General features: G+C 45.4%; 1 protein-coding gene across 5 annotated transcripts in view; it reads right to left on the bottom strand.

The window, feature by feature from the left end:
- The window catches only part of CCDC71 (coiled-coil domain containing 71), a 68930-nt gene that overhangs the window by 16973 nt on the left and 26827 nt on the right, over window positions 1-25130 (bottom strand). The window contains exon 1 of one of the 5 annotated variants that reach the window (XM_040358902.1): window positions 24383-24474. The exons of 2 other annotated variants lie outside the window; for them this stretch is intronic. Coding sequence is in view for 1 of the 3 variants with exons in the window: in XM_040358898.1 (XP_040214832.1) it covers window positions 20320-20354 (35 nt within the window). In the remaining 2 variants the exon portion in view is untranslated. Of the gene's footprint in view, window positions 1-1728; window positions 1872-20319; window positions 20382-24382; window positions 24475-25130 lie in introns of those variants that run through there. 2 more of the 5 variants (XM_040358898.1, XM_040358901.1) reach the window with 2 other exon arrangements.

Below are 25130 nucleotides of genomic sequence, written 5' to 3'. Positions count from 1 at the left end.
ACAGAGGCACAGCTCTGCAGCTCTCATTGGCCCTCTTATGACTCACCCCCTCTCCCTTCCCTTCCTTGCAAACTCCCAGGAGAGTGAGAGGGAGAGAGCTGTGTATGATGTCATAAGCCTAGGCTAATGACCAGACAGGAAACAGGAAGTGGGCTGTTTACTGGCAGAGTTTTACTATCCTTAACCACTTAAGGACCCCTTCACACCGATATACGTCGGCAGAATGGCACGGCTGAGCACATCCACGTACATGTACGTTGCCCTTTAAGCCCAGCCGTGGGGTCGCGCGCGCCGCCGGTTTGTGCACGCGACCTGGTCCGAAGCTCTGTGACCGCGGCACCTGATCGCCGCTGGTGTCGCGTGATCAGTCCTCCGGAGCTGAAGAACGGGGAGAGCTGTGTGTTAACACATCTTCCCCGTTCTTCACTGTGGCGCCGTCATTGATCGTGTGTTCCCTGGCGTTAGACTGGCGGTAATGCGCTTTAGTATGGGCGTCAGACTGGCGGTAATGCGCTTTAGTATGGGCGTTAGACTGGCGGTAATGCGCTTTAGTATGGGCGTTAGACTGGCGGTAATGCGCTTTAGTATGGGCGTTAGACTGGCGGTAATGTGCTTTAGTATGGGCGTTAGACTGGCATTAATGCGCTTTAGTATAGGCGTTAGACTGGCGGTAATGCGCTTTAGTATAGGCGTTAGACTGGCGGTAATGCGCTTTAGTATGGGCATTAGACTGGCGGTAATGTGCTTTAGTATAAGCGTTAGACTGGAATTAATGTGCTTTAGTATGGGCGTTAGACTGGCGGTAATACGCTTTAGTATGGGCATTAGACTGGCGGTAATGTGCTTTAGTATAAGCGTTAGACTGGCGGTAATGCGCTTTAGTATGGGCGTTAGACTGGCATTAATGCGCTTTAGTATAAGTGTTAGACTGGCGGTAATGCGCTTTAGTATGGGCGTTAGACTGGCGGTAATGTGCTTTAGTATGGGCGTTAAACTGGCGTTAATGCGCTTTAGTATGGGCGTTAGACTGGCAGTAATGCGCTTTAGTATGGCCGTTAGACTGGTGGTAATGCGCTTTAGTATGGGCGGCAGACTGGCATTAATGCGCTTTAGTATGGGCGTTAGTGTGCTTTAGTATGGGCGTTAGACTGGCGTTAATGCGCTTTAGTATGGGCGTTAGACTGGCGGTAATGCGCTTTAGTATGGGCGGCAGACTGGCATTAATGCGCTTTAGTATGGGCGTTAGTGTGCTTTTGTATGGGCGTTAGACTGGCGTTAATGCACATTAGTATGGGCGTTAGACTGGCAGTAATGCGCTTTAGTATGGGACGGCAGACTGGCATTAATGCGCTTTAGTATGGGCGTTAGTGTGCTTTAGTATGGGCGTTAGTGTGCTTTAGTATGGGCGTTAGACTTGCATTAATGCACTTTAGTAGGGGCGTTACTCCTGTGACCCGTCAGGACGCCCACTAACACACAGCCCCTTTCTCTATCTGCAATGTAGAGAGCGTCCTGACTCTCCTGCAGTCCAAGGGAGGGGGCGAGCACGACACTCCACACCAGGGAGAAAGCCTCGCATTACTGTGTGGAGTTACAGACAGAAGAACAGGAAGTGAGGATTTCTCAGAAGAAATAAGGACATTTAAAAGCAAAATGGAAGGATGAGGTAAGTGAAGGAGGACTGCACTAAGGTAAAGGAAGATATTTAGGAAAAAATAAAAATTGTACCTTTACAACCCCTTTAAGCTTTTTCTGTCTTTTTCGCCTCTACCCCAGAATGCGCGGCCGTGCAACTCGTGTGAATGAGGCCTCTCCTCGATGTCAGGGGTAAGGCGTTTAGCATAAAGGTAATTTGTCTGTTCGCTTTTCTGATCCTTTAACTGTAATAAAAATAAAACCGCAGAAATATTATTGTCGGGAGAAGGGCCCCCGCGAGCTTGTCCTTTTATCGACTAAGGATATAAATAAGTCTCGCTTACGGCCGCGGAGATTTTTGCGCTGTGCACAAGCCATAAAGCAAAGCCATTTACAAAATAAGAACTTGACATTTAAATAGTGCCGATTCCATTATGTGGGCTCACAAATCAGGTTACCTCCTGCCGATATCGCTGTCACAGAGACAGACATCACAGCTGCACACAATACGGCGGTATAATGCGCCCAAACAATGCCACGACTTTCTCGAATTATTGCCGCCTCTGAGAACGCTTCGCTCTGTGACTAAAAAAAAAAAAACTTCCCGTTTAAGGGGTCAGTCTGCCCGAGGCAAACATTTCAATTACAGGTGATGCCGGGAGGGAGAATTGCACAGGAGATTCCTAAATATCCTTAGTGCCTGATGATACTTTGCCGGGGGAACTGCAAATGGTATTTTAGCACCCCTGCACCATTCTTTGTAACACGTCGCACCACAGCGCATGTATAAGCTGTACACTATGATGCGCTATAACGGTGTTTTGCAATTAGCGGACCTCCAGATGTTGCAGAACTACAAATCCCATGAGGCATAGCAAGACTCGGACAGCCACAAGCATAACACTCAGAGGCATGATGGGACTTGTAGTTTTGCAACAGCTGGAGGTCCGCTAATTGCATATCCCTGCGCTATAACATGAGTGCTTCGCTGGCACTATACTGTAGATGTGGCTTGGGGTTTAGAATGAAAGGCTCAGGTAAAACCACAGATGAGGTTGTTCTACCTGCAAAAGAATTTACTCACGTATGTGTTCGCTTCTGCACGGGGCGCGTTTCTGGCTCCTAACTTTTTTAGCTGGCTCCTAGATTCCAAGCAAATTTGTCAAACCCTGTGTATATATATATATATATATATATATATATATATATATATATATATATATATATACAGGGATGGACTGGCCATAGGGACTACAGGGAGTTTCCCGGTGGGCCGATGGCTCAGTGGGCCGTTTTTTAAAACAGAGATGCTGCTTGGAGGACTTTTTCTAACGCCCTGGCAGCACCCCAGTGTGAAAGCACTCAGGCTTTCACACTGGGACTGCAGCGGAAGCGTTTTTCAGCCACTTTACAGGCGCTATTTTTAGCCCAAAAGTGCCTAAAAAACGCCTCAGTGTAAAAAGGGGTCCTACACTCACCCCCTCTCTTTTACACTCACTCTCTTTTTCTTACACTCACCCCCCTCTCACCCTCTCATGATATACAATAATGGATGTAGGGGCCTGTTGGTGGGCGTGATTTTTCAGGGGGGGGGCAGCATTTTATTGAATTAAAGTGGGCCGGTCTGGATGAAGTCCAGGGCCAAATTTTTGTCCCAGTCCAGCCCTGTATATATATATTTATATTTACATGAATATTCTTTAGTTCCACTTAAAGCAAAGTTCCACCTTGAAATTTTCTTTTTCAGAATCTGACTCCTCTAAACCTATAAAAAAATAAATTCTTTTTTTTCCTTACTTACCAGAATCGCCCTGTTGCTAGGTGGGGGGCTCCTAATCTGCCACTTCCTTGTCCACTGAGCTTTTCGTCACTTCCTTCCTCGCCGGTGCTCCTGGAAAATAATGTGTCATCATTTCCCAGGGGTCTGTGGGAAGTACTGTGATCAAAAATCGTGTTATTTCCTTACAGGAAATGACGCGATTTAGGGCTGATCACAGTGAGTGAGTGAGTGAGTGAAACATTTATATAGCGCTACACATGCGAACTGAATCGCCTCTGGGCGCTTGTTTGAGCACTTCTCCCTTGAGCTCAGAAGAGATGGGTTTTGATCTTTCTCCTAAAGGCCAAGTGGTTCTCCTCCAAACGAATGGAGGTTGGCAAAGTGTTCCAAAGTCGAGGGCCTTGGACAGCAAATCTTCTTTCTCCTTTGGACTTGTATCTGGTTTTGGGGATTTGGAGTAAATTTTGGTTGGAGGATCGCAGAGCGCGATTGGGGTTGTAGGCTTTTATTTTGTCGCATAGGTATTGGGGGGCATTTCCCCAAATACACAGCGTCGAGATGTGTTTATCTATGTTGCCATAACAACAGAACGGGTCCTGTGACAAGTGACAAGACAAGTTTGAGCCAACATCCGTCGGAAAAAAATCCATGGTTTTGTTGTCGGAATGTCCGATCGTGTGTACGTGGCATTAGTCTTCCTGGCACACTGGGACCGTTAGTCTTCCTGGCACACTGGGACCCTTAGGACAAGGTACAATAAAACCAATTCTAAAAAAAACTACCCTCGACCCCAAAGACCCAAACAACCGGAGGCCCATAACAGCTCTAAATGTCTTCTCCAAGGTAATGGAGAAAGTAGTTGTACAACAGCTGCAACTGCATTTAGACACCCATAAATTACTCGATCCGTTTCAATCAGGCTTCCGTCCGGGTCACGGAACAGAAACGGCGCTGCTTAAAATATGGGATGACGCTCTAGAGGCCGCAGACGAAGGAGAATCTTGTCTCCTGATACTGCTGGACCTAAGCGCGGCTTTTGACACTGTAGACCACGGACTACTACTGGCTAGGCTAGCGGAAGTAGCCGGAGTCGCTGAATGTGTTTTACCCTGGTTCTCCTCCTTCTTGGAAAACTGATCACAAATAGTGAAACTGGGGTCTTTCACTTCTGAAAAACGTACAGTGTCATGCGGAGTCCCTCAGGGATCTCCCTTATCGCCCGTATTGTTTAATATCTATCTTCGCCCTCTCTTTGAAATCATCAGTAACCAGAAGTTACTTTACCACTCCCATGCAGACGACACACAACTGTATTTCCGCATCTACAACAAAAAGGATCATTCTCTTGGACTAGAGAAATGCCTCACTCTAATAGATAACTGGATGACAAACAGTTATCTTAAACTCAATGGTTCGAAAACAGAACTTCTCCTGCTTCACGCTAACCGGAAAAATCACCCCGCGTCAACATGGACTCCCCCACCCATTCTGGGTAAAACTATCACCCCTAGCACCAAAGTCAAAAGTCTCGGAGTCATTTTCGATACCTACATGACAATGGATGCACAAATAGGGTCAGTAGTCAGCGGATCCCACCATCTGCTGCGCCTACTACGCAGACTCACGCCCTTTATCCCGAAAGAGGACATTGCAGTCGTGGTGGGAACAATCATCAATTCCAGACCGACTATGCAAATGCCCTCTATCTAGGACTCCCCAAATACCAAATCACTCGTCTGCAAGTCGTTCAAAATACGGCCGCTCGACTAGTGACTGGAAAAAAACCATGGGAATCAATCTCACCTTCACTGAGATCCCTTCATTGGTTGCCGGTAAAAGACAGAATCACTTTCAAGGCACTCTGCCTAATACATAAGTGTATTCAAGGCAACGCCCCCCAATATCTATGCAGAAAAATAAAAGCCCATAACCCCAATCGCATTCTGCGATCCACCAATCAAAACCTCCTCCAGATACCCAAGGCCAGATACAAGTCCAAAGGAGATCGAAGATTTGCAGTCCAGGGACCTCGCCTGTGGAATGCACTACCAACCACCATCCGACTGGAGTCGGACCACTTGGCCTTCAGGAGAAAGATTAAAACCCATCTCTTCTGAGGTCAAGGGGTTCCTTACCCATGAAATGGATACAGCGCCCAGAGGCGATTCAGTTCGCATGTGTTGCGCTTTACAAGTCTCTCTCTCTCTCTCTCTTAGTCTTCCTGGCACACTGGGACCGTTAGTCTTCCTGGCACTCTGGGACTGTTAGTCTTCCTGGCACTCTGGGACTGTGAGGCCCTGTACACACGATCAGTCCAAACTGATGAAAACGAACTGAAGTTCAGTTTCATCGGTCCAAACCGACCGTGTGTGCGGCCCATCGGTCAGTTGTCCTTGGGTCCAAAAACAGAGAACTTGCTTTAAAATTGGACCCATGGACACCTGACCGATAGGTCAAAACCGATGGTTAGTACGCAAAAGCATCGGTTCCAAACCCGGGCATGCTGAGAATCAAGTCGACGCATGCTTGGAAGCATTGAACTTCATTTTCTCTGCACGTGGACTCGATCGGTTTTTGAACTGATGGTGTGTAGGCACATCAGACCATCAGTCAGCTTCATCGGTTAACCGATGAAACGGACCTTCAGTCCGTTTTCATCAGTTTGGACTGATCGTGTGTACAGGGCCTGAGTCTTCCTGGCACACTGGGACCGTTAGTCTTCCTGGCACACTGGGGCTGTTAGTCTTCCTGGCACACTGGGACCGTTAGTGTTCCTGGCACACTGGGAACGTTAGTGTTACTGGGACCGTTAGTGTTCCTGGCACACTGGGACCGTTAGTGTTCCTGGCACTCTAGGACTGTTAGTCTTCCTGGCACACTGGGACCGTTAGTCTTCCTGGCACACTGGGACCGTTAGTCTTCCTGGCACACTGGGACCGTTAGTCTTCCTGGCACACTGGGACCGTTAGTCTTCCTGGCACACTGGGACCGTTAGTCTTCCTGGCACACTGGGACCGTTAGCCTTCCTGGCACACTGGGACCTAATCTAAGCTGAGCATGCGCAGCTCAGTATACATGCCAGAGAATGCTAGGAGCAGGGAGGTGTATTTTATTGCAGAAGAGACATAGGGGTTGATTTACTAAAGGCAAATAGACTGTGCACTTTGCTAGTGTACTTGCTAGAGTTTAGTAAGCAAGGGGAAGCTCTGCTGACTTCCATACCTCCCAACTTTTTTAGATGGGAATGAGGGACACATATCAGCAAAAGTATGCAGGCATGGGACACATCCCTTGGCCACGCCTCCTTAAATGAGAATTGTACGAAAAAATGAAATTGGTTAAACCCATAAGTGCTTTTTTTTTAACCAATACTATTCCTTTTATATTGGCTTTTGGAATTTACAAATGCAGCAATTTAGAAATCAGATTAAATGTTTAGGGCTTGAAAAAACTTTTTGAGAAATAAAAAGTGCATTTTATATACATCTAAATAGATCAGACCAAAATGAGGGACAAATGAGGGGCAGAGGGACATTGCTCCAAATCAGGGACAGTTTGGAGCTATGGACTTCCATTATCCATGCATGTGCAATAAAAAATGTATTTTTAAAAAATTTCCTTGCAAGTGATTGGACATTCTTTGCAAGTGAAGCTTCACCTCATTTACTAAGCTCTTGATCAACTGCACTTGCGGCGTGCACAGCCTAATTGCTTTTTAGTAAATCCACCCTATTGCATGCCTCATCGGTGATAAATAACCTGCCTGCTCACAACTGTTATGAAAATGCCTTCAGTTCAGCTCTAAGTGCGTTTTAATGTTGCATTAGCATATATATGACTCCAGGGATTCCACCGAGGCACAAGACATTGAGAGCTTCAGCCAAACAGACCTGACTCAGAGTCAAAATATGTGTTCTAGATTCCATCTCAAGTTATGTGATTGCACAATATGGACAACACGGGGACTTTTCCTCCAAGCACGAGATCAACAGAAGCCCGCCGATGAACTCCCGCTTCTGTTTTATGGACATAAATTTGTCCCTGAAAGGGCAAAGAAGTCAGTCATGTGACGTATGTGACGTATCGGACCTCATCTGACGTATCGGACGTCACCTGCTGTGACGTATCGGACCTCATCTGACGTATCGGACATCACCTGCTGTGACGTATCGGACCTCATCTGACGTATCGGACGTCACCTGCTGTGACGTATAGGACCTCATCTGACGTATCGGACGTCACCTGCTGTGACGTATCGGACCTCATCTGACGTATCGGACATCACCTGCTGTGAGGTATCAGACCTCATCTGACGTATCAGACGTCACCTGCTGTGACGTATCAGACCTCATCCATTGCAGGCCATGACTTGATAGTCTTCCACCCATGTAATTCTTCTTTCTGTATGACAGTCCCCCTCTATTATTGTTCCCCTACCTACCCCCATGTTCTACAAAATACGGAGCTATGCAGGGGATGAAATATAAGTTGCTGCAGTGGACAGCGCACAAAGCACACCATTGTGTTTTATCTATCATAAGAGAGCATCCTCACAGTTATTCATGATATGTGAAATATAAGGCCTCATTCACACAGACACTAATGCCCATAGCCCGCAAATGGGCCATGTGTTTATACAGCTGGAGCCGGGACGAAACGCGTCTATGGGGTGTGGCTATCAGGAGCAACCATGGACTGTGTTCTACTTCCTATGCACTTCATTAAACTGCTTACTGGATTAGCACATACGCCAGCACGCTTCTTGAGTGGTTATATGGAGCTGCCAGGTGCTGCATGCAAGTAGCCTATTCAAGTCTATGGGGACGCAGCAGCTGCACAGAAACGCAGGTGTGTGGCCCCCAAACACAAACAGTGTGCATTGGGGACTGCTCAGCCGCAGTTGCACGCCTGTCAGACTGGGACTAGGGACTGTGTCTGTGCATCCACTGCACCCGTATAGACTTGAATAGGCTGCCTGCACGCAGCACCTGGCAACTCAAGCCACATAAAAGAAGCATACATATTCGCCAGAACACCATGAATCGACAACATTTTCGTCCAAAAAGTTTTAATGAGAAGAGATCACATCACAAAGGTGCCATGTTTCGGAGCCACGCAGGACCCCTTCGTCAGGCATGTGATGAAGCGCATAAAGACACAGCCACAGGTTTACCTGCAGAAACTAACAAAAGTGGGCAAGGACAAGACCAGTCACCCTGCACAAGGAGAGAGTGCAAAGCGGTGGGAGGGGCCCAGTAGACCCCACCCACTATAAGCTGTCTGCAGAAAACTACAGTATGGGGTGGAGACAAGACCAGTAACACTGCACAAGGAGATACAGAGAGAGAGTAGAGCTGTGGGAGGGGTCCAGCAGACTCCACCCACTGCCAAGAACTACAGGAGAGGGCGGAGACAAGACCAGTCAACCCTGCACAAGGATAGAGAGAGCAGAGCTGTGGGAGGGGCCAAGCAGACTCCACCCACTGCAGAGAACTACAGAAGGGGGTGGAGACAAGACCAGTCACCCTGCACAAAGAGAGAGAGCAGAGCTGTGGGAGGGGCTCAGCAGACTCCACCCACTGCAGAGAACTATAGGAGGGGGCGGAGACAAGACCAGTCATCCTGCACAAGGAGAGAGAGCAGAGCTGTGGGAGGGGCCCAGCAGACTCCACCCACTGCAGAGAACTATAGGAGGGGGCGGAGACAAGACCTGTCACCCTGCACAAGGAGAGAGAACAGCAGTGAGCGGTCTTTATTACAGGAAGTCTCACACTGGATTACTGCACAGATCTGGAAGAAATACACAAATCTCACAGTAGGAACACACACGCCTCTTGTATCTAGACATGATTTATAGCGGAGTTCAGCTTTAAGTATGTGTATGTATTGTCCCGAATGTATATCCATCAGCTCTTTAATCTGACTGTTTGCATATGTAAACTCTATCTTTGCCTACACAAATGAGCATGATCTTGACTTCCTGCCAAATTCTGATTCTCTGCTAAGCTAAGCCATTCGTATCCTGACCTACCATGCAAATTGTGTTTTAAAATAGATAAACCGCATCCTTTATGGTGAGAAATGTTTAAAGTGCAAACCTCTGTGGGCAGAGGGTCAAGGTGGCCGTACGCAACTTAGTGTGGCGGAACCCGTAAAATACCGGCCATTCGTTCTTCTCCTCGTCATCCACAGAAACAATCATGGGGCTCATTCAAGACAACTGGAGAAAGAATAATGACAACAGAATTATTTTTTTTTTTTTAGGCAACCAATCAGGTATCTCCTTCCAATTTATAGAAATAAACAAGCAAGAATTCTGATTGGTCACCATGGGCAACAGTATAAATGTTGTGATCTTTTCTTTTTTCCAGTTATCATGAATTAACACAAGTATGGCATGATCTTGTATATATTATATAGCAGAGTATTGATTTACAATTCATGGAGGTCGGGTCATTAAAAATGTCTTCCAGTAGAGGTCCAAATCTCATGTTTGTGCTATTGCTCAGCTCCTCTTTACATCATAGACCCCCTTTACATAGCTCACCCCCCCTTTACATAGCTGACCCCCCTTTACATAGCTGACCCCCCCCCTTTACATCATAGACCCCCTTTACATAGCTGACCCCCCTCCTTTACATAGCTGACTCCCCCCCCTTTACATCATAGACCCCCTTTACATAGCTGACCCCCCCTCCTCCTTTACATAATATACCCCCTTTACATAGCTGACCCCCCTCCTTTACATCATAGACCCCCTTTACATAGCTGACCCCCCCTTTACATAGCTGACCCCCCCCCTTTACACCATAGACCCCCTTTACATAGCTAACCCCCCCCTTTACATAGCTGACCCCCCCCCTTTACATCATAGACCCCCTTTACATAGCTGACCCCCCCCCCTTTACATAGCTGACCCCCCCCCTTTACACCATAGACCCCCTTTACATAGCTGACCCCCCCCTTTACATAGCTGACCCCCCCTTTACATCATAGACCCCCTTTACATATCTGACCCCCCCTTTACATAGCTGACCCCCCCTTTACATAGCTGACCCCCCCCCTTTACATCATAGACCCCCTTTACATAGCTGCCCCCCCTTTACATAGCTGACCCCCCCTCCCCCTTTACATCATATACCCCCTTTACATAGCTGACACCCCTCCTTTACATCATAGACCCCCTTTACATAGCTGACCCCCCCCCCCCTTTACATCATAGACCCCCTTTACATAGCTGACCCCCCCTCCCCCTTTACATCATATACCCCCTTTACATAGCTGACACCCCTCCTTTACATCATAGACCCCCTTTACATAGCTGACCCCCCCCCCTTTACATCATAGACCCCCTTTACATAGCCCCCCCCCCCTTTACATTACAGAGCCTCCCTTTGGATCACAGTCCCCCCCTTTACATTGCAGTCCCCTCCTTTACATCACAGTCTCCCCCTTAACATCACAGATCCCCCTTTACATTACAACATCCCCTTCACAATACAGTGCCACCTTTTACATCACAACCCCCTCTCCCTTTTACATCACAGCCCCCCTTTACAATACAGCCCCCCCCTTTAGATTACACAGCCTCCCTTTGGATCCCAGTGCCCCCTTTACATTGCAGTCCTATCCTTTACATCACAGTCTCCCCCTTAACATCACAGATCCCCCTTTACATTACAACATCCCCTTCACAATACAGTGCCCCTTTTACATCACAACTCCCCTCCCCTTTACATCACAGACCCCCTTTACATAGCTGACCCCCCCCCTTTGCATCACAGCCCCTTTTTACAATACAGTCCCCCCTTTAGATTACAGACCTCCCTTTACATCGCAGTCTCCCACTAAACATCACAGATCCCCCTTTACATTACAACATCCTCTTCACAATACAGTGCCCCTCTTACATTACAGCCCTACCTCTTCTTTACATCATAGACCCCCTTTACATAGCTACCCTCCCCCCACTTTGTATCACTGCCCCCCTCCTTTAAATTACAGAGCCTCGAACCGATTTATACCAATAAAAAAAAAATGTTAATTGGAAAAAAAAAAAAAATTACAGAGCCTCCCTTTGGATCACAGTCCCCCCCTTTACATCACAGTCTCCCTTTTAAATCACAGTCTCCCCCTTTACATCACAGTCTCCCCCTTTACATCACAGTCTCCCCCTTAACATCACAGATCCCCCTTTACATTACAAAATCCCCTTCACAATACAGTGCCCCTTTTACATCACAACCCTACCTCCTCTTTACATCATAGACCCCCTTTACATAGCTGACCCCCCTCCCCTTTGCATCACAGCCCCCCTTTACAATACAACCCCCCCTTTAGATTACAGAGCCTCCCTTTGGATCACAGTCCCCCCTTTACATCACAGTCTCCCCCTTAACATCACAGATCCCCTTTACATTACAACTTCCCTTTCACAATACAGTGCCCCTTTTACATCACAACCCCCTCTCCACTTTACATAGCTGACCCCCTCCCCTTTGCATACAGTCCACCCTTTAGATTACAGAGCCTCCCTTTACATCAAAGTCCCCTCCTTTACATCACAGTCTCCCCCTTAACACCACAGACCCCCCCCCCCCTTTACATCACATCCCCTTCACAATACAGTGCCCCCTTTTACATCACAGTCCCCCTTTTCACAATACATTCCCCCCTTTAAATCACAGTCCATCGCAGCCTTCCCTTACATCACAGCGCCCCCTTTACATCACGCTTCTTAACAGCACCCCTGATGCTGGTTTTTCAACGGCCGGCTTCTGTCGGACAGACCGACATAAACACTAGTAGGTAGATTCAGGTAGCTTGGCTTAAACTTACAGCGGCGTAGCTTAGCGTGTTTAGGCTACGCCGCCGTAAGTTAGCTAGGCAAGTACATGATTCACAATGTACTTGCCTGCTAAGATACAGCGGCGTAGCCTAAAGCGGGCGGGTGTAAGGGCGCCTAATTCAAATGTGTGTAAGGGGGGCGTGTTTTATGTTAATGGGGCTTGACCTTACGTTTTTGAAGTTTTTTTTTTAACTGCGCATGCGCCGGGCGCCTACATTTCCCAGTGTGCAATGCGGCTAAGTACGCCGCACGGGCCTATTGATTTTGACGTGGACGTAAACGACGTAAATCGCTATTCGCGGACGACTTACGCAAACGACGTAAAAATTTCGAAGCGGGAACGGCGGCCATACTTTAACATTACTATTCCATCTAATAGATGGAATAACTTTAGGCCTGATAATGCCTTACGTAAACGGCGTAAATGTACTGCGGCGGCCAGGCGTACGTTTGTGAATCGGCGTATCTACTAATTTACATATTCTACGCCGACCGCAATGGAAGCGCCACCTAGCGGCCAGCCTCAATATTGCAACCTAAGATAGGACGGCGCAAGCCGTCGTATCTTAGATATGTTTAAGCGTATCTCTGATTGAGAATACACTTAAACATAAGTCGGTGCAGATTCAGAGTTAGGTCGGCTTATCTACTGATAAGCCGGCCTACCTCTTACTGAATCTACCTATGGCTTGCTGCAGGTTCTAATGCACATTGTGAGAAGCTCACAGTGTGCAGTGAACTCAAAGAAAGCCTTTTCAGTCCAGGAGAGGAGTCTGCACAACTGTGCAAGACTGAAGGTGAGGCCGGAGCTCAGCTTTAAAGCTCTACATCTGTCAGGAAGTTTGTGTGCATTGCAAAAAGCAGCTGCTAATGTGTGCAGCTTGTATTTTCACCTGTCAGGAATAATCGGCTTCCTGTTATGAGACAAGTTCAAAAGGAAATCACTGTTTATGTTGTCGTTTTACTCCAATGCTTATATTAATCTCAGCGCTGCCTGGACAGTTTCCGCCATCCACAAGTAGTTTTGATTTTCCATCACACGTGTATGAACTTTTACCCCGTAGGCCGTAATTATTTTTCTCCCCGCCTCCTTCCTGTTGAACATCACCAGGCAGCTCACACCCACCTCTCACTCTTCTCAATCTACTAGGGTTGCCACCTTTTCTTCAAGCCAAACCCGAACAACTTAGATTTTTTTTCTTTTAGCATACACTATTGACTAGAGCAGGGATATGCAATTAGCGGACCTCCAGCTGTTACAAAACTACAAGTCCCATCATGCCTCTGGGTGTCATGCTTGTGGCTGTCAGAGTCTTGCTATGCCTCATGGGAATTGTAGTTCTGCAACAGCTGGAGGTCCGCTAATTGCATATCCCTGGACTAGAGGATTGTAATAGACCTGGGACACCTCTGTGCGGTCCAAAGAGAACAGTAATGTGGCGTGCATAGCGCCCCCTCACCCTCCTGTCAAGCACTTTTCTGAGCCACATTCCTGTCTGAATATTGTGTCCGGATTGACTGAAACCCGGACACATGATTCAAAGCTAGGACTGTCTGGGTGAGTCCTGGACAGATGGCAACCCTACAATCTACTAAAGTACGTTTTGCTAAGCTCATATAGGTGGATTCAGAGACGTTTACGCCGGTGTATCAGTAGATACGCCGTTGTAACTCTGAATCGACGCCGTCGTAAATTTAAGCGTATTCTGGAAACCAGAAACGCTTAAATTAGGCTAAGATACAAGCGGCGTAAGTCTCCTACGCCGTTGTATCTTAGGGTGCATATTTACGCTGGCCGCTAGGTGGCGCTTCCGTTGAGTTCGGCGTAGAACTAGAATATGCAAATGACTAGATACGCCGATTCAGAAACGTACGTGCGCCCGTCGCAATTAGTTACGCCGTTTACGTAAGAGATACGCCGGCGTGAAGATAAAGCTGCTCCCTAGGTGGCGCAGCCCATGCAAGGTATGGACGTCAGAACAAGCCTATCTTTTTACGTCGTTTGCGTAAGTCATACGCAATTCAGGCTGGACGTAATTTACGTTCACGTCGAAACGGCGTACTTTGGAGCAATGCACACTGGGATATGTCCACGGACGGCGCATGCCGTAACTTAGGAGGCAAGTGCTTTGTGAATACAGCACTTACCTCTCTGACTTACGGCGGCGTAGCGTATATATGCGATACGCTACGCCGCCTCAAAGTTACGCCGACATACCTGAATCCTGCTAATAGTATACACCAACCACTGCCAGCCTGATTTCAACTAACAGGCGGTAAATATAAAGCCAAACTCGGTGTAAAGTATTGTAAGCCAATTGGGAGAGAGTTACGAGATCGTACCTTACACATAAAACTGATTATCTTGAAGCAGAACTACACTGCATCTGAGCATGACAAACAAAATTTTTATATATATATATACCGTATTTATCTTCATATAGCGTGCCCTGGTGTATAGCGCGCACCCCCAACCTGGAAGGGAAATTTCAGGAAAAAAAGAAAATACTTAGTTTGAATGCCCCTCGTCGGTATCTTGCCCGGCATCCATCGGCGGCCATGTCCGGTCCGGCGTCCGTCTGCGGCCTTGGTGGTGTCCTCTCCGCTTCTCCCGCGCTGTTTTTGAGTCGATCCCCGCTTCCCGCATTATGTTTGAACGCCGCCGCCGACATATACCGAGCGCAGTACACTCGGGCACGCTCGGCTCCTCTCGCATAAAGGCTAGGAGGCGGCACAGGGCGTGACCACGAGGGGAGCCGAGCCTGGCCGAGTGTACTGCGCTCGGTATATGGTGGCGGCGGCGGCGTTCAAACACAGCGCGGGAAGCAGGGATCGGCGTATATCGCGCACCCATGATTTTCCCCCCGATTTTAAGTGAAAAAAAGTGCGCGGTATACGCCGATAAATATGGTATATATATACATATTGTGAGGGGTTAGCTTGGTAGCGGGGTGTGTGACCCCTTGGATGGGTTCACCACACACTGACTTTATACAGACAGGCAGTCGAAGACGGTTGAAAACAAAGTTTCTGGTTTATTTTTCCATCTTGCTGGAAAACAATTGCAAGCATCCAAACAGCATAAACAAAATCAAACATAAAATAACTCCTAGCCACTTTGGGCGTCTACCTTCCACACAGGAACCTATCTATGAAGTCTAACACAGCCTACTGCTGGATAGACAGTGCTGGTCATACAGCACAAAACAATAGTCTTTTGATTTTTATCACACAGAAAAATCAATCCTCTCCTCGCCTCCACACACCTTCAGTTACTGCTCGCTTTCCTCACAAAGCTTCAGAATGCAGCAATTCAGTGGTAATACTTTGGGCTACTTATAGAGGCCTTAATTGCCTCATTCTGAACAGCTGGAGTCTTTCAACGCCCTTAGACCTTGTCTGGCTATTTCCACCTGCTTGAGTACAGTTTTTGAAAATATAGTAAATTACCCTAAATACAATATAGAATAATTATTTGTATATTGTTTACTTATGGTAATTAACCCCTTGCCACCCAGGCCAATTCTGACACTTCTCTCCTACATGTAAGACATTTTTTTTTGCAAGAAAATTACTCAGAACCCTCAAACATTATATATTGTTTTAACAGACACCCTAGGGCAGGGGTGTCCAAACTTTTTTCAAAGAGGGCCAGATTTAATGAAGTGAACATGCGTGAGGGCCGACAATTTTGCTGACATTTTTTGAACAATTAAAATTCGGTCTAAGTGTGTTTGCCCGAGCAACTAATACACTGCCCAACAAGAATTCTCTTGCCTTTGTGGCTGTGTGGTGAACAGATGAGTTTGGGGGTGTTATTTGGATATACTGTATTTATCAACGTATAACACGCACCTTCACTTTAGGAGGGAAGCACTCGTTTCCCCCCCCCCCTCCCTGTTTCCCCCTGAGTCAGCGCCGATAAATACAGTATATATCCAAATTACCCCAGGGGGGCCACATTAAACTGGAACAGGGGCCGCAATTGGCCCCCGGGCTGGACTTTGGACATGCCTGCCCTAGGGAATAAAATGGTGATCGTTGCAACTTTTTATCTTAGACGGTATTTGCGCAGCAATTTTTCAAACGTGTTTTTGTTTTGGAAAAAAACTGCTAACCCATGGATTAGACCCTCTGAAAAGTTTTTATTGCTGTTTGTGTACCAATTGGGGAAATTCACTGTCTTTTATTGTACTGGTGGCCATTGTCCCAGAAACAAAAAGTGAGAGGAAATCTAATATTTTAGCATTTAGCAGCCTGTGGCGTGCATAACACAACCCAAAAAGCTCCACCCGGTGCAGGACAAATGTGCACACACATAAAGAGGTACAACAAAAAACTGTGACGGGTGCTGCGTCAATTGGTCCTCCGAAAAGGATCCAACTCTGATCCCCCGGGCGTTAGGCTCCTGGCAGTGTCTTAAGAGGGAACTTCCCCTCACTATGTGAGATGTCTACTAACTTTGTTGCATCTCTGAGACAGGAAGCAAAAGGCAATTTTCCAACTGGTACAGAGATAGCAGAAAATAACATGACATGGTAGGCCTTGGAAGGTTATCTGGCATCTTTCCTAGTTGTAGAAAGGAAAAAAGTGCGCTTACCAATAAAAACAAATAGTGAACAAGCTGCTAACTCAAAAATGTTATACTAACATAAAATCTGATACAAAAAAATGGAGTAGCGCTGAATATAATGGAATGAAGGCCTTCAAAGGACAGAAGGCTGTGTGAAAAAACAATGTCAATCAAAATAGTGTGATATACATGAGTGAAGACAATTATTAATAGTCCAAGTGAAAATCAGGTTCGGAGCATGACACCCCAATGTGAATCAGGATAAGTGAAGTCTGGCTCCAATATAGGAAATACGACTTGCTGACCCTTACCACAAAGAAAGATCCTAGCGGACCTAGTCAAGCTGAATTCGCTGGGTATGCTGGAGTAGATCTTATCTGTATATACAATCCCTCCAGGGGTCACCAATCGATCAATGAAGCAACCAAAAAAAGAGAAAAACTCATATAGTGTAAATCCGTGTATGATGAACACATAAGTGCATCCCCCAGTGACTGGCAACAGACAGTGTGAACATGAACAAACCACCACCAGTACAGTATCTTTCCTAGTTGACCCTAGACCAGTGATGGCGACCATGGCACCCCAGATGTATTGAGGGTCTTCCTGTCTTTATGGAAGGATATAGGTGTCCAATGCCTATAACAGATAACCACATAAACACACCAATGCGGCCTTCATACAACCAAGATATTTTCAACAACCTTGAAAGTCAATTCCTTAAATCCAGCCTCCTTGTATTGAGGGTCTTCCTGTCTTTATGGAAGAATATAGGTGTCCAATGCCTATAACAGATAACCACATGCACACACCAATGCGGCCTTCATACAACCAAGATATTTTCAACAACCTCGAAAGTCATTTCCACAACTTTAGCCTCCTTGAAAGGTCTTCCTGCCTTTATGGAACGATATAAGAGTCCAAGGCCTAAAACAGAAAACCACATTCACACACCAATGCGGCCTTCATACAACCAAGATAAGATATATTTAACAACCTTGTAAATCTGAGTGAGGCCCGCACTCAGTAGGCCCCTACTTACATTTCTTGGCTAACAGTGAGGCCACCCTTGGCCATTTTGTCTGTCTAGACCGACTCAAATTGTCTATCTACCTACTGTTCTTTGCTAGACAGATGTGATTATCTGTTATCGGCTTTGGACTTTAATATTCTTCCATAAAGGCTTATGGAGGATATAAGAGTCCAATTCCTATAACGGATAACCACATTCACACACCAGTGCGGCCTTCATACAACCAAGATAAGATATTTTCAACAACCTCAAAAGTCATAAGGAGGCCCACACTGAGTAGGCCTCTACTTACCTTCTTTGGCTTACACTGAGGCCATCCTTGGCCATTTTTCCTGCTTAGACCGACTCAAATTGTGTATCTTCTGTTCCTTGCTAGACAGATGTGGTTATCTGTTATAGGCATTGGACTCTTATATCCTTCCATAAAGGGTTATGGAAGGATATAAGAGTCCAATGCCTATAACACAGTTAACCACATACACACATCAATGTGGCCTTCATACAACCAAGATAAGATATATTTTTAACAACCACGAAAGTCAATTCCTCAACTTCAGCCTCCTTGTAGTGTAGGCTCTTCCTGTCTTTATGGAAGGATATAGGACTCCAATGCCTATAACAGATAACCACATTCACACACCAATGCGGCCTTCATACAACCAAGATAAGATATATTTAACAACCTCCAAAATCGGAGTGACGACCGCACTCAGTAGGCTCCTACTTACCTTCCTTGGCTAACAGTGAGGCCACCCTTGGCCATATTCTCTGCTTAGACCGACTCAAATTGTCTATCTACTGTTCCTTGCTAGACAGATGTGGTTATCTGTTAGCGGCATTGGACTCTTATATTCTTCCATAAAGGCTTATGGAAACATATAAGTGTCCAATGCCGATAACAGAAAATCACATTCACACACCAATGCGGCCTTCATACAACCAAGATAGTATATACTGTATTTAACAACCTCAAAAGACGGAGTGAGGCCTGCACTCAGTAGGCCTCTACTTACATTCCTTGGCTAACAGTGAGGCCACCCTTGGCCATTTTCTCAGCTTAGACTGACTCAAATTGTCTATCCACTGTTCCTTGCTAGACAGATGTGGTTATCTGTTATTGGAATTGGACTCTTATATTCTTCCATAAAGGCTTATGGAAAGATATAAGTGTCCAATGCTGATAACAGATAATCACATTCACACACCAATGGGGCCTTCATACAACCAAGATAAGATATTTTCAACAACCTCGAACGTCAATTTCTCAACTTCAGCCTCCTTGTATTGAAGGGTCTTCCTGTCTTTATGGAAGGATATAAGAGTCCAATGCCTAAAACAGAAAACCACATTCACACACCAATGCGGCCTTCATACAACCAAGATAAGATATATTTAACAACCTCGAAAATCTGAGTGAGGCCCGCACTCAGTAGGCCTCTACTTACATTTCTTGGCTAACAGTGAGGCCACCCTTGGCCATTTTCTCTGTCTAGACCGACTCAAATTGTCTATCTACTGTTCTTTGCTAGACAGATGTGATTATCTGTTATCGGCATTGGACTTTTATATTCTTCCATAAAGGCTTATGGAAGGATATAAGAGTCAAATTCCTATAACAGATAACCACATTCACACACCAGTGCGGCCTTCATACAACCAAGATAAGATATTTTCAACAACCTCAAAAGTCATAAGGAGGCCCACACTGAGTAGGCCTCTACTTACCTTATTTGGCTTACACTGAGGCCATCCTTGGCCATTTTTCCTGCTTAGACCAACTCAAATTGTGTATCTTCTGTTCCTTGCTAGACAGATGTGGTTATCTGTTATAGGCATTGGACTCTTATATCCTTCCATAAAGGGTTTTGGAAGGATATAATGTCCAATGCCTATAACACAGTTAACCACATACACACATCAATGTGGCCTTCATACAACCAAGATAAGATATTTTCAATAACCTCGGACGTCAATTTCTCAACTTGATCCTCCTTGTATTGAAGGGTCTTCCTGTCTTTATGGAAGGATATAGGACTCCAATGCCTATAACAGATAACCACATTCACACACCAATGCGGCCTTCATACAACCAAGATAGTATATACTGTATTTAACAACCTCAAAAGTCGGAGTGAGGCCTGCACTCAGTAGGCCTCTACTTACCTTCCTTGGCTAACAGTGAGGCCACCCTTGGCCATTTTCTCTGCTTAGACTGACTCAAATTGTCTATCCACTGTTCCTTGCTAGACAGATGTGGTTATCTGTTATCGGGCAATAGACTTTTTATATTCTTCTATACAAGGCTTATGGAAGGATATAAGATTCCAATGCCTATAACACAGATAACCACATTAACACACCAATGCGGCCTTCATACAAAAAAAAGATAAGATATATTTAACAACCTCGAAAGTCGGAGTGAGGCACGCATTCAGTAGGCCTCTACTTACCTTCCTTGGCTAACAGTAAGGCCACCCTTGGCCATTTTCTCTGCTTAGACCGACTCAGATTGTCTATCTACTGTTCCCTGCTAGACAGATGCTAATGGAACCAGTGCAAAGGCACAGCCTCTAAATGGCATCTCCTCCTCCTCCTCCTCCTCCTCCCCCTCCCCCACCAGCAGAGGATTTACCCTGCAGTCTCCTGTGCATGACAGCTGCTCACAATCCTACACCCCATTAATACCCAAGAGATATGTGAAAGACTTAGTCATACCTCTTCTCCTTTTTTTTTCCCGGCAGGGCGAAGGCCACAATTGCTGAATGTTAATGTGCTGTCAGTTAGGGAATGTATCAAAGGAACAGCCACGGGGTTTCCGGTGAGCAGTGAGCAGTACTGCCTCCCCTCCCCCACTTCATACTGCAGCTTTTTTTTTTTTTTTTTCCTCCTCCCCCCCACACGCAGTGAGCTGTAGCCACACTGCCCGAAGCTTTGATACAGTTTCTATGCTGATCATTGGCAGTTAGAACCTTCCCTTGTCGCACTATTTTCATTCCACATGGAGGTGGGAAAATACCACACTCCCTGACCTTGCTGGCGGTGGGGAAGGCTGTTAAGAATCAGACTGGTTTTGGTGCAGCTGGGGGGAGCTGTAGATTTGCAAAAACATTTTGCTAAAGTAAGAGAGAAAAAAAAAATTAATGCAAGCCACAATTGTAACCCTTTCTAAGCAATTGTAATACAAAGGCAACAACTGCATCATGGGGTGGCGCTGCATTTGATTCCTAGTTGCCAATGGAATTAGGAGGTTGTATTTAAACTGTTGGCGCTATATAAATCCTGTATTATTATAATAATAATAATAATAATAAAATAATTTAAAAAAAAAATTGGATATTATGGGAGCGCATATCATTCCCTCTGGTATCACGTTGAATTTGTAAGGACAGTTTAATGCGGGTAAAAGAATTACCTTCCTAAACAAAAAGAAAAATGGTTTGTAGGTAGTCATTAGGCAGATTGGTTTGATATTCCCTGTAAATTACCAATCTGCTGCCGTACTAATTCATCTGTGTAGTGGAAGGTAGATGGGTCCTTTGGAACCTTTATAAGTTTGTGTAGGTATTCCTGTTTTACTTTGATTTTGCTAAATTTTCAATATTCTTAGCTAGATTCACAAAGAGTTGAGCCGGCGTATCAGTAGATACGCCGTCGTAACTCTGAATCTAAGCCGTCGTACATTTAAGTGTATTCTCAAATTGAGATACACTTAAATGTAGCTAAGATACGACGGCCTGCCGATCGTATGTGGGCCCCATAGGTTATTTAACCTTCAGTTTAAAAAAAAGGGACCGATAGGTCAAAACCGATCGTTAGTATGCAAAAGCATCGGTTAAAAATCCACGCATGCTCAGAATCAAGTCAACGCATGCTTGGAAGCATTGAACTTTGTTTTCTCAGCACGTCTTCGTGTTTTACGTCACCGCATTCTGACACAATCGTTTTTTTAACCTATGGTGTGTAGGCGTGACGGACCATCAGTCAGCTTCATCGGTTAACCTAAGACAACGGTCTTTCAGACCGTTGTCCTCTGGCTATCCTATCGTGTGTACGAGGCCTTAGTTTTGATTTCTCTTCTATAGGTATTTCTTCTTGTTTAGCTCTTTTCTTAAAAGAGTAGGGTTCATAGGAGCCCCCAAATATGGCTGAAAGAGTCTCATCTACAAAGGAAAGCACAAACATTAGTTCCACACTTTGTTAGAAAAAGTAACTCATGCATGGCTTTGGTATTAGTTATCCAGTAATAATTTTGGAATCATTATCTTTGGAAGTTTTTATGCCATGGGCAGTATGGTGGCTATGCAGTAAGCTTGATTGCTACATCAAAGTGCCCAAAAGGGAGAAGATGGGCCCATACCAGTCCTCTTATTTTTTGTTGTATCCTTAGGCAAGGCTGAAATAATTAAATAAATCTAGGCATTCATAGTGTTAATTAAAATTGACAGGCATAGGTCATTTTTTTCTTATTTAGCTCCCTTCTTAAAAAAGTAAGGTAGAAAATATTTGGTAACATATCTAGGAGGGTTTGAAGAAGTTTCGAAATATGGCTGAAAGATTCTCAGCTACAAAAGAAAGGACAAACCTTAGGTTCTTACTTTTCTACAATGTTAACTCATGCATAGCCCTGGCATTAGTTGTAATTTTGGAATCATCTGCATTGAGTTTTCCAGAGTTTCCGCTTAAGATTCAAAAAGGCTCGGGAAGTTTAGCTGTTGCCTCCTGAAGTTGACCTTAGAGGGGTTTTTTTGTGACCAGGTATGGTTGGGACTTTAGAATGTAATCTCCTGGGGAAGCGAGGGGACTTCTGTACTTTTCTGTACTCTGTTGTGTAACATTCTGGGAGGAGGTGTATACAAAGAGGATAAAAATAATTATGATTTCCTCTTGGACAGGTTTGTTCCTGTTTGATGTTCCTGTTTGATGTGACTGTTCTTTACTGCATGCGGTTAAACATTCTTGCACCTAAGCCCTCAACTTCAGCCTTCTTGTACTGAATGTTCCTTCTGCCTTTCTGATATAAAGTCAAATGCCAATATCGGACAACAGATAACCCCATTCGCACACCAATGTGGCCTTCATACAACCAACATCAGATATGTAATAACTTTGAAAGTCGGTAGGACACCCAAACACAGCAGGCTTCTACTAACCTTTCTTGGCTGATAGTGAGGCCATTTTCCTTGCCCAAGCCAACTCAAATTGTCTGTCTACGGTTCCTTGCTAGACAGATGCTAATGGGACCAGTGCGAAGGCACAGCCTATAAATGCCTTTCTGATTCAAAAGTCAAATGCCAATATTCGATAACAGATAACCACATTACAGGCACCAATGTGGCCTTCATACTACCAATATCAGATATGTAATAACTGTAATGCCACGTACACATGATCCGACAACAAAACCGTGGATTTGTTTTCCGACGGAATGTTGGCTCAAACTTGTGTTGCATACACATGGTCACACAAATGTTGTCGGAAATTCCCAACGTCAAGAACGCGGTGACGTACAACACGTACGATAAGGGGACCTTAGACCCATAAATTATCTATATTCTTAGGATGATGGTACCTCACATTTTTATATGTACATACTTCACCCAGAGGCTTTCATTATATAACGTACGATAAGGGGAGAAAAATGAAGTTCAATGCAGCTCTTCTGCTTGATTCAGAGCATGCATGGATTTTTGTGCGTCGGAATTGGCTCCACACGATCGGAATTTCCGACAAGAACTTTTGTTGTCGGAAAAATTGAGAACCAGCTCTCAAACATTTGTTGTCGGAAATTCCGACAGCAAATGTCCGATGGAGCATACAAATGGTCCGATTTTCCGACAACAAATTTACATCGAACATTTGTTGTCGGAAATTCCGACAGCAAATGTCCGATGGAGCATACAAATGGTCCGATTTTCCGACAACAAGTTTACATCGAACATTTGTTGTCGGAAATTCCGACAGCAAATGTCCGATGGAGCATACAAATGGTCCGATTTTCCGACAACAAGTTTACATCGAACATTTGTTGTCGGAAATTCCCACAGCAAATGTCCGATGGAGCATACAATTGGTCCGATTTTCCGACAACAAGTTTACTTCGAACATTTGTTGTCGGAAATTCCGACAGCAAATGTCCGATGGAGCATACAAATGGTCCGATTTTCCGAAAACAAGTTTACATGGAACATTTGTTGTTGGAAATTCCAACCGTGTGTACGCGGCATAAAAGCCGGTAGGAGGCCTGCACACAGCAGGCTTTTAAAGACCTTCCTAGGCTGACAACGAGGCTATCTTTGGCCTTCCCCCTTGCCTCGTCCAACTCAGAATGTCTGTTTACTGTTCCTTGCTAGACAGAGGCTAATGGAACCAATGCAAAGGCACAGCCTATAATTAGCACCACTCCCCCCCTCCCCCACCAGTAGAGGATGAACTGTAAATCTCCTGTGCATGATTGCTGCTCACAATCCTACACCCCATTAAATACCCAAAAGATATGTGAAAACTCAATCATACCTCTCTTCTCCTTTTTTTCTGGAAGGGCGAAGGCCACCGTCTGATGAATGATAATGTGCAGTCAGTTAGGGAATGTATCAAAGGAACAGCCACAGGGTTTCCGGAGAGCAATACTGCCTCCCCTCCCCCACTGTATACTGCAGCTTTTTTTTTTCTCCTCCTCCCCCACACACTGTGAGCTGCAGCCACACTTCCTGGAGCTTGGATACAATTTCTATGCCGATCATTGGCAGTTGGAGCCTTCCCCTATCACACTGTTTTCATTCCACATGGAGGTGGGAAAACACCACATTTTCTGACCTTGCTGGTGGTGGGGAAGGTTGTTAAGCTGGGGGAGGTGCATATTTGCAAACCTTTGCTAGTGGTAGAAAAGTAGGAATGCAAGCCACAGTTGTAACCCTTTCTAAGCAATCTCAACACAAAGGCAACAGTTGCATAATGCAATGGTGCTGTGCAGGGCCCCCATCAGGGGGGTACAGGCAGTACACCTGTAAGGGGCCCGGAGGTCCCCAGGGGTCGGGATGGCAACCCCCCTTTTTTTATAAAAAAAATATATTTTTTCAATATATTTATTTTTTATTTTTTTAGGGGTCCGGAGGACTTCAGGGCCCCAGATGGCAACCCCCCTTTTTTTATAATAAAAATATATTTTTTTCAATATATTTTTATTTTATTTATTTAATAAAGGGCCAATTTTTTTTTTTATGGGGACCGGAGGTCCCCAGGGCCCCGGATGACAACCCCCCTT

The sequence above is a fragment of the Rana temporaria genome, chromosome 7 (genome assembly GCF_905171775.1).
Source record: "Rana temporaria chromosome 7, aRanTem1.1, whole genome shotgun sequence".
Classification (NCBI taxonomy): Eukaryota; Metazoa; Chordata; class Amphibia; order Anura; family Ranidae; genus Rana; species Rana temporaria.
The sequence above is the reverse complement of the archived record's forward strand: the minus strand, read 5'-3'. Positions and strand labels throughout refer to the sequence as shown.